This window comes from Leptonychotes weddellii, chromosome 2 (genome assembly GCF_054177405.1).
Source record: "Leptonychotes weddellii isolate Sample4059 chromosome 2, ASM5417740v2, whole genome shotgun sequence".
Lineage (NCBI taxonomy): Eukaryota > Metazoa > Chordata > Mammalia > Carnivora > Phocidae > Leptonychotes > Leptonychotes weddellii.
In genome coordinates this window covers 113,224,565-113,234,702 of record NC_138370.1, presented here as the reverse complement: position 1 = coordinate 113,234,702, position 10,138 = coordinate 113,224,565, and the positions used below count along the sequence as shown (strand labels likewise).

The 10,138-nt window shown below is 41.0% G+C and overlaps 1 protein-coding gene and 1 long non-coding RNA gene across 4 annotated transcripts in view; both read right to left on the bottom strand.

Moving 5' to 3' along the window:
- Positions 1 to 8,533, bottom strand: part of FAM13A (family with sequence similarity 13 member A) — a 105,919-nt gene extending 97,386 nt beyond the window's left edge. For 2 of the 3 annotated variants that reach the window (XM_081812160.1, XM_081812162.1), the window contains exon 1: positions 5,362 to 8,533. In XM_081812160.1, coding sequence (XP_081668286.1) covers positions 5,362 to 5,390 — 29 coding nt within the window. In that variant the 5' untranslated portion in view covers positions 5,391 to 8,533. The remainder of the gene's footprint in view (positions 1 to 5,361) is intronic. The other variant, XM_031023849.2, reaches the window with a different exon arrangement.
- On the bottom strand, positions 3,241 to 5,354 carry LOC145720165 (uncharacterized). Its single transcript, XR_014142939.1, has 2 exons — positions 5,057 to 5,354; positions 3,241 to 4,832 (listed from the first exon to the last, which is right to left on the bottom strand). It is a non-coding gene; the product is annotated as an uncharacterized LOC145720165 (long non-coding RNA).
- Positions 8,534 to 10,138: the final 1,605 nt, after the last annotated feature.

Here is a 10,138-nt window from a genome sequence, read left to right as displayed (position 1 = left end):
CCCGCCGAGCAGGGAGCCCAATGCGGGGCTCGATCCCAGGACCCTGGGATCATGACCCGAGCTGAAGGCAGCTGCTTAACCGACTGAGCCACCCAGGCGCCCCAATAATATCTTTTTTATTTTATTTGGAGTAATTAGCAAATATGTAGACCCTAGAGAATCTGTAACCGTCCTATGAGAGTAGAGCCCGCAGAGATCTTATTTGTTCAAATATAGACTAGTGATGAAGTCTAAGTTTAGATACACAACCCCATAAAGGTTAACCCAGATTTGCTGTGAGGCAGCTTTTAACTCCCTCTTAGACTTTCTCTGTGGAGGGGGAAGGAGGGTGGCGTGAGCAGGGAGTGCTAATCAAGTGTCAAGTTAGGAATAATACAGGTTTATAGATAAATTAACTGGTGGTGTCACCACCATGGCAGTAGAGGGCTCTCTAACACTACACAGAAGCTACACAAGCAGGACATTACCTGGGGTGCTTCCTGGTTAACTCCCACATCATCCCCATGTTACCAGTTTTCTTGTTTGCAAAAGGTTATTCTAATAACCAGTACTTAGTAAGACCAGATGAATTCTGCTGATAAGAGGTTTCAGTGAAGTTTTCCCCTGCTGGGTCCCTAATACATGTTAATTAACCTTGTTGCTCTGTTGTCTTCTCAAAAGAGCCACTGCAATTTGAAATTATGATGTATTACACCATCATAAAAGAAGGAATCAGTAACGCATATTGAATATCAAAATCTGATAGATGGAGTAATGAACAAGAAAAGTACATAAATGTTGTTAATCTCAGTTTCCCACTTTGATAAGTAAACCAAGGAAAGAATAGGATGCTAACACATGAAAGTAGATGCCAATGCATTAAAACCAAAGGAATCTAAATTAATCACCAGGGTTCCTAACTTCATCTTCCATCATCATTCTTTGTGGATATAAACTGAGTTAGTGGCTAGTGGAAAGTTAACCTAGCAAATCAAAATAATGTTGTGAAAGTTGAGGGTTTTGTCATAGACATAAGACTCAGGGTTAAGATTTGTTTCTTAGCCTATCGAAGTCTTTCTATACATAAAATAGAGATCCTACCTACAGACCCACAAAATATAAGGAAAAAAGTCCCCTGGGATATAAATCATGCAAAGAGCCTGAGGTATAAGTAAAGCCTGCAATCTGATAAAACATACTATCTCTTTAGTGACAAAAGGTAAACCTAGTCACCTGAGAAAAGAAAACTTTTTTTTTTTAAGTAATCTTTACGCCCAACGTAGAACTTGAACTCATGACCCTGAGATCAAGAGTCACATGCTCTACTGAGTGAGCCAGCCAGGTGCCCCAAGAAAACTTATTTCAATTCTTAATTTAATATGGTTTCCCCATTTACCTCTGATATTATTTTATTTCTTTGGGGGAACCTTTTCAGATGGCAAGAATATCTATATAGCGCTATGGTGTATTGAGTTTTATCCTTTGGTATAAGAAGTACATATAGATATTTTAGTATTTTTAAAAATAATGAAGACGGTCTAAACAACTCAATATATATGTAGTAAGATCCCATCTTTAAGCCATTTAAAGTAAATTGTAAGAACTGAGTTCCTCACTTTACAGAGAGTCACATTCTAAACATTCAACCTCTGCAGTTTTTTCTAAAAATCATGAGATTCTAAACAGTCAACTCCATCCTTGAAGGTCTACAAATTACATTAGGTAATAAACAGATGGCAAAATACATTAAAGGGAACCAAAGTATTTATTTTATCCTTCGATTTCAACCACACGTGTTATTCTCACCTCAGTCACAGATTAGCAGTAACAAATTTTTCTTCTACATACTTTCACAATATGCTAAGAAAGGCTAAAAAGTCACTCATGGAAATTGCAAGCTAAGCAGACATTACGGTAAAAACATGCCCTCTGATAAGATCATGCACATATGAGGTTAAATAAAACACAGGGTAATATTATCCATGTAGGTACATCTCTATTATTATGCTAATCATACTGTCCATTACTGAACTCACCACATGTGTTGTAATTGTCTGGTAGTGTGACTGCATCCGCACTAGCATGTGACCTCTTTGAAGCAGAGCTTGCGTCTTAATTACCTCAGTATCCCTGGTAGTATAAACTGTTTAATATATTCAACAATATTGTAAGCATGCTTTGTTGTTGTTGTTTTTTATTTATTTGAGAGAGAGAGAATGGGGCACTGGGGCAGAGGGAGAGGGAGAGAGAGAGAGTGAGAGAGAATCCAAGCAGACTCTGCACTGGGCGTGAGCCCCACACAAAATTCCATCTCATGACCCTGAGATCACGACCTGGTGGAAACCAAGAGCCAGACACTTAACCAACTGCGCCACTCAGGTGCCCCTAAGTATGCTTTGTTCTAACAGGTAGTGCTAACACCTAGTAGATGAAAGCATGAAAAAAAAACACTTATAAAATCATGATATTAAAGATGTTATTTGGGGACATTGAGTAGTATAATGTTAGATTCTTATATATACCTGCTGTCAATGGCTTTACACAAGCTATAATCATTAACTAGAGTTTAGATAAAGTGTTTCCCTGAGTGTGTGGACCATTTGTGTCAGATTTGCTTTCAGGAAGCTTTTTAAAATGTATTTACTTTCCCTGTCACACCCAGATTCAGATTCAGTAAGTCTAGAAAGAGGGCAGCTTATTCCTATAAGCTGATTTAAAAAAATTAGTTCCCGGGCGCCTGGGTGGCTCAGATGGTTAAGCGTCTGCCTTCGGCTCAGGTCATGATCCCAGGGTCCTGGGATCGAGTCCCACATCGGGCTCCCTGCTCCTTGGGAGCCTGCTTCTCCCTCTGCCTCTCTCTCTCTCTCTCTCTGTCTCTCATGAATAAATAAATAAAATCTTAAAAAAAAAAAAAAAAGAATGTAATTTCAAAAAAAAAAAAAATTAGTTCCCCAGGTAATTCTCATGTACTTAAAGTATGAGAAGCATTGGCCACTCTGCTCAGTACAAATAGGGAACATGAATTTAACTGATATTTCGAGCTATTCTTTTACTCACCCACTTTTAATTCAGTTTCTAACCCCTTACTGCTCTGTAACAGAACTGAGCAAAGCACTCATGCCATCAGTCAGCATGCATACCACAAGGCTCCGCAAACTTCATGCTTCAGGCAGCATTAACAGAGGGGGCGGATGGCAACAGTCATCATTACTAGAGACTCAAAGAAATCCTTAGCCTAAGGTACCGAACTGGGTTTGGAAGAAGCAATTACGCATGGGAACAGGAAAGTTTTCTGCATTGGCACCTAAATTCACAAGAGATACTTAAGAAAGAGAACTACACAACCCTGCTCCTTGACTTCAGGAGGTTTATAATCAAAGGCAGACATAGGCTGTAAGTGAAGACTGCAGGGTAATCAATCAAATTAAATTCTCAGAGCCAGAGAGCAGTGAATGCACCAATCAGCATTCTTGAATGCAAATTCAAATTATTCCTCTTACATAGGCTTACTGATAAGGACTAACAATGCAAAATAATTCTGGAGGAAATTATGCTAATTCGATTTCTGCTTTCATTAACTCACTAATCAGTATTTTAGTGGTATAAAGATCTATTTTTTTAATAGTTATATTATCAAGAAGCTTATCACAGAGTCCACTAACAGCCAATATTATTCTCTAGAAAATGATTGCTTAAGACCCTTAAGACGGAAGTCATTGTAAGAAAAACAAGTGCCCAACTTTAAAGTTGGAAACCAAATCAAGTCTCCAAAAAGTGTACATTAGTTTTAGTCTGTTGCACACTTCAAAGAATGTGGCCCTTTCCACTGAGTTAATATAGAAAAATGTCAGATTTATCCATAAACCACTGTCTGTTCCCTTGGGTTACTGATTTTTAGAAAAGGAATTCCTGGGACACCCCATCAAGTTCCCATTGCAGTGCTCTTAACATTAGAGTGAAAGAAAAACCACCACACTGGTCTCTGTCACAGTATCCATCTGCAGGAAAACACCCTGCAAATAAACACTGAATTTTTGTTAACCTTATTTTCACTGTTGAAACATGAACATTCAGTAAAATATTGGTGGCAAGGTTTTTAAAACTGAAACTCATTTTTGTTTAGATTTTTTTTCAGTCACACAAACTGTAATTACCACTTGATTTTTAAGATCATTTTCACTAATAAAACCCTTTGTACAAGTTTTCTTAAAGGAAGCATTTATATGGAATCAAATGGCACTGCATGCAAAGCAGTTAAAGTTGAAGTATAATAATACGACTGGCAAAAGTAATTCTAAAAATCATAAAACGTGACCCGGGGCAGCTCTGAGACTTCCTCTGTGCCTCAGTTTTCCTATTGTGAAACTGGAGGATGGGCTCCAGTCCTCACAGAGGTGACTTCCAGCCTGACCACACTCTAGGATACATTATTCACTTATTCGTGCACCAGCAGTATTGTTGTTGTTGAACAAACCCCTCTGTTTAAATTTACCTTTCTCTGCTTTGGTATAACTCTCCACCGCGCCCTCCACAGTCCATACTACAATCATTAGTGAACAAAACAGAACCGTGTGCTCAGTCATTCTTACATAGCAGTTTTTTAAAAGGTGTCATTTGTGTAATAACTCTATCTAGAATTATTTATGGGGAAATTCTGACCTTCGCATTATTGTCCATGTATTGTAATGTACTTATTGACAGAAAATCCTTGCTTAGATCTGGACTCCAGAAGGGAGAGATCCTAACCTGCATTTTTACAAGGTCTCTAGCCTACGAACATCCTATCAAATGAGCCCAGAGCTTGCCACAGCTTCACAACACTGCTAAGGAGCTGATTCAGTTTTTTGGTAAACCTGTTCTTTTTTTTTTTTTTTTTAAAGATGTTATTTTATTTATTTGACAGAGAGAGAGATAGCGAGAGCAGGAACCCAAGCAGGGGAAGTGGGAGAGGGAGAAGCAGGCTTCCCGCTGAGCAGGGAGCCTGATGCGGGGCTCGATCCCAGGACCCTGGAATCATGACCTGAGCCGAAGGCAGACGCTTAACGACTGAGCCACCCAGGTGCCCCTTTTGGTAAACCTGTTCTATACACTCCTTCTGAGGTCAGAGATATTTTGTTACGTGTATTTTCATTCAAGGAAGGAAAGAACGGAACACAACATAATCAAGTGAAAAGCACAAGAAATTGGACATCAGTGTCAGTAAAAGCAGCAGTATTAATAGTCACATTCTTCTGCTCTTAGGGCAGGACATAGGGTGCGACGGGCTCTACACGTTTGCAGCACGCTCCTCCAAGACGCCAAGTACTGGCGAAGTTACATGGTTTCATACTACTCAGAAAACACAGAATAGAGTAAAATCAAAGAAACAGGAAAGAGTACTACCTTTGCAGTGGCATGATTTCACAGGCCATCCTTGTAGATGAATTTGCCCGGGACCCTCAGAACTGGCTCGTCCACGCCACCTTGGCCGTCCGTGCAGGAAACGTCTCCTCACGGCGGCGGCGGCGGCGGCGGCGGCGGCGCTGGGCTCGGGGCCTGAGGCTGCGCCTCACAGCTGGAGCGGCAGCTGGCCCTGCAGTTAGCCCTCGTGCTGCGGCTCCGGCCGCCAGACTTCTTCAAGCAACGCTTTCTAGTCGGCTGCCTCCCTACATTGACGCTGCAGTCCACTTTGACCTTTTGTTCCCGGGAAGCGGCCGGACCCTCCAGCCAATCAGCGGAGCAGCTGCCGTAGCGCTTCAGGGCGCTTTGGCTCCGGCTCCTGCCGCCGCTCCTCCTCCTCCTCCTGCTTCTCTGCGGGCTTGCCTAATTCTGGTAAGTCGAAACTTTCCTCTTAGCAAATCCACAGACAAGCTTGTCAGTCTGGGGAGAGCAACCAATAACTGCAGCAACAGCAAAGAGTCCCTTACCTCTCAGTGTTACAGAGACTGCCAAGGAGGAAATCCATTTGTCAAGGAAAGACACTGCCTATGAAACTAAAGGTTTCCGTGACAGAAGGCAAGAGCTAAACTCCATCCCCTCTCTTCCGTTAAATAAATAAATAAATAAATAAATAAATAAATAATCCAAACAAACCACTGGCATTGGAAGGCACGATACTTTTCTAGAAGGAAGGCATGTTTCTAGACCCTTGCCCTACCCACATTTATTTCCTGCTGATGTTTGTTTACACTGCAGTGGTTACTAGTCACTGGTGACATCACCCAAGGCACGTAGCTCACACTTCTGGGGAGAATACATGTCCTAAGATTGTCCAGCTTCTCAAGGGATCAAAGCGTCTACTCCCATGGAAGTTATTTCAACTTACTATCTCTGCATTTTATCTTTAAAAAATTGAATGTGTTTATTTGCATAATCATTTCCCTCTAAGAACATCAATGGCATGTTTTGGTTGGTTCTTTATATATTTATCTAGTGATCTATTTATCTATCTAGCTATTTATTTTTTTTACAAGTAACACCAAATCAATTTTTCCATAAGGTCTGCTAAATGCCTGTTAATTAGCCGACCTTCCCTTGCAGTTTCTGCTTCAGTACGGAATACTAAAGTGTTATTCTGAGGATCATAATTGCTAATCCATAGATTCCATACATTGCAAGAACAGTGAGAAGTACATTTTAAAAAGATTTCTTTCACATCATGAGGGCTGCAAGGAGTTATAAGAAAGCCCAGAGCATCGCTTTTCGTGGAAGAAAGGGCAGAGGGCTAGAGTCCATGGTGTTGAGAAACAGTGGGGGCTTACTGGTCCTAAAGGTAGCCTCCTCCCCTGTAGTTTTTCCCAGTTATTTTTCACAGACCACTCGTAATTCTGAATTTAGAACACAAAGTCCTAGTGTGTGTCCTTTTCTTTATTATACCTGCTAATAAAAACATTTCATTGTCTGACTAAATCCTTTACCATATTTATGAAAATGGATTAGTCATCCTGAAACTTGTGTTCAGATATTAAAATAGAATATTAATAACTAAAATCAGCCTTTTAAAACAGTAGAAGTTGACTTAAGTCCAGAACTTACTTTAATTGAAATGAACATATTCTTTTTTTTGATACTAGATTTGAAACTTCTAATTTGATTCTACAACAACTTAGTTCTGTATATTTGCATAAGTTTATTTTTATTTTTTAAAGATTTTATTTATTTATTTGACAGAGAGAGACACAGCCAGAGAGGGAACACAAGCAGGGGGAATGTGGGAGGGGGAAGCAAGCTTCCCGCGGAGCAGGGAGCCCCGATGTGGGGCTCGATCCCAGCACCCTGGGATCACGACCCAAGCGAAGGCAGACGCTTAACGCTTAACGACTGAGCCACCCAGGCGCCCCACATAAGTTTATTTTTCAAAATGCCTTTACATCTTACCGAACACTTTGACAAACTGCTTGAGTTAGAAAAGCACGACTATGTACCATAACATCTACTTCATTGATGAGTACGGTAGGCACTTGAAAATTAAGTAATTTGTTCAAATTTACATAGGAAGTCAGTGGCAGAACAGAAACTGGATTCAGAGCTTCTCAGGTCCGCTCCGGAATTCTGTCACCTCATACCGCTTACTCTATTCTATATGTATATGAGTTTTTAAACATCTTGTCAGATATAGATAGGTTTAGAAATACAGCTGGCCATTGAACAACACAGGTTTGAACTGTGCAGATCCACTCACACAGATTTTTTTCTTTCTAATATAGTACAGCACTGAAAATGTATTTTCTCCTCCAATTGATTTTAATAAGTTTTCTTTTCTCTAACTCCCTTTATTGTAAGAATACTGTGTGTAATACATCTAACACACAAAATATGTCAGCTGACTATTCAGGTTACTGGTAAGGCCTCCAGTCCACAGTATGCCATTAGTAGTTAAGTTTTGGGGGAGTCAAAAGTTGTACATGGTTTTCGACTGCACAGGGGTTGGTGTCCCTAACCTTCGTTGTTCAAGGGCCAACTGTAGTTAAAGTTCAAATGACAGAAGTAATATTTTGTCTTCTCTGAATTTTACGAACACATCAATACTAAATGGCTAAAATGAGTTCAACAATAAAGGACCCAGCATCATAAAAATATGCTAAATTAAACTACAATTTACATTCGATGTATACTAAAAGTGAAATATTGATGAATAGGGGCATTCAAATTTTAACATCTAATTCCACTTATGCTTCCTGATAAATTAAGTCTACCTATCAGCATTCCTCTAATGTGCCATATTACTAGTGAGATGTCAATGGTTATTTTTAAAAATTACCAAACGCTATAACTCAGTAATCACATGCCTTTTCAAGTTTCATCATTTATTTATAACAATTCTTCCTCTTTTGGACTCTCGGGTTTCTTTCCTGGGCATTACTTGATGATCATTTAGGAATTTGTACCTGGACCACAGCTCTTCCTCTCTACCACACCCACTGCCAAGGACTCTCTGGATCACTTATCTACCTTTGTTACTTCTGTTGCTAACATCCTCAAGTCAGTTCCCCAGTCAGCCAGCAGGAGCACCATTCCCCGAACTCTGCCGGTGCTAACTCAAACACTTGATATCCAGACTGCATTTGCTCCACACTTATCCCCTTCCCGTGTATCACTTAACCCCCACACTTCTGCCTCCCCCGTTTCTCCTCCTCTTCCTTAGCTCTCTCTTCAGTAACAACTGTTTCCTCTGTCTGCAGAGGATAACCTGCACCCAAACCAACTGGCATGCAGCTTAAAAAAAGGCACATTCCTGGCTCTCCTCAGCATTTAGTTATTTCTAAAACGGGTTCACTAGCTTCCTCCACGTCTTCACCCTTTCTAAATCCTGCCAGCTGGATTCTCTACAGCCAGACTGCTAAACATTGCAAAAGAAAGTCACATAACCCTGGCAACTAGTGGTACTAAAAATTCATGCTATTTAACCTCAGCATGAACCCCAATACTGTGCGGCAACCTTTTTAGTTATCTTTAAATGATTTTTCACTGCATTCCCATAGAAACTGCTGCAGATCTTCAGTGCCACAAATCTGAACCTCTCTCAGTCGCTAATTACCTCGCCTCCAAAATTTATTGAGAAAGCCAAGATCATCAAATATGAGTGAGTGAGTACCTTTGGTCTTCTTTGTTACACGTCAGGGTTTGAGTGCACCCCTGCTCCCCATATAAACATCACACACACATCTTGCCTTCTTCTATTTGACTTCTAGTCTAGGAGAGAAGGTCTCACTAACAGGATTCCAATTTCTTATCTACCTTTTGGATCTCATCATTTCCTCCTTTCTCTGGAAGAAGCCTGATCTCTCTTAGATCTTAAATCTGCCCCCCTTCCAATGGGCACCCAAGTAAGGGACCCCAGCCTTACAGAGTTTTCCTCCGCGGCACTGCCTCTGGTGCTGGAGTGCTGTTTCCCCTCCTTCCCACTACAAACTTCCCCAAAGCCTGCCTCTGCCCTTCCCACTTCCGCATAAATTACTGACTCCCCGCCCCATGCCACCGGACTTGAGACTTCATCATCTTTCTGAAACTGCTTTAAGGCCGCCAATGCTCTTTTGACTATGAAATCTCAATGCCTTTTCTTGGAGCCCTTTCTACTTTTTTTTTTTTTTTAAAGATTTTATTTATTTATTTCGAAGAGAGCGAGCAAAAGCGAGCACAAGCAGGGTGAAGGGCAGAGGGAGAAGCAGGCTCCCCACTGAGCTGGGAGCCCAATGTGGGGCTCGATCCCAGATCCCGGGACTCCAGGATCATGACCTGAGCTGAAGGCAGACGCCCTATCGACTGAGCCACCTAGGCACCCCCCTTTCTACTTTTTTCAGAAATACCCACCTTTGGTTTTCTGAGTCTTTGGCTCCCTGTAATCTTTCCTGGGACTTCCCCAAATGTCCCTGATGATTCCATCCTTTTATTTCATTTGTCTTTCCTCCTCTTTTACCAACCCTCCCTGCCTTGCCTTCCAGCCCAGCACCATTCAGTACAGACATTTTATTAGGGCTTAATAAATTGGGCTCTGGAATTAGACTCCTGGGGAGTGTATCCTGACTCTAAGAGACAAGCAGTGTAAACTTGGGCGGGCTATATATAAAGCTCTGAAGTTGCTCTGAGGAATAAATGAGATCATGCACCTAAAACAAAAAGAATAGTGCCTGGCAAATAATAAGTGCTAAGTCATTATTAGTATTATTATCCTAACCAACAC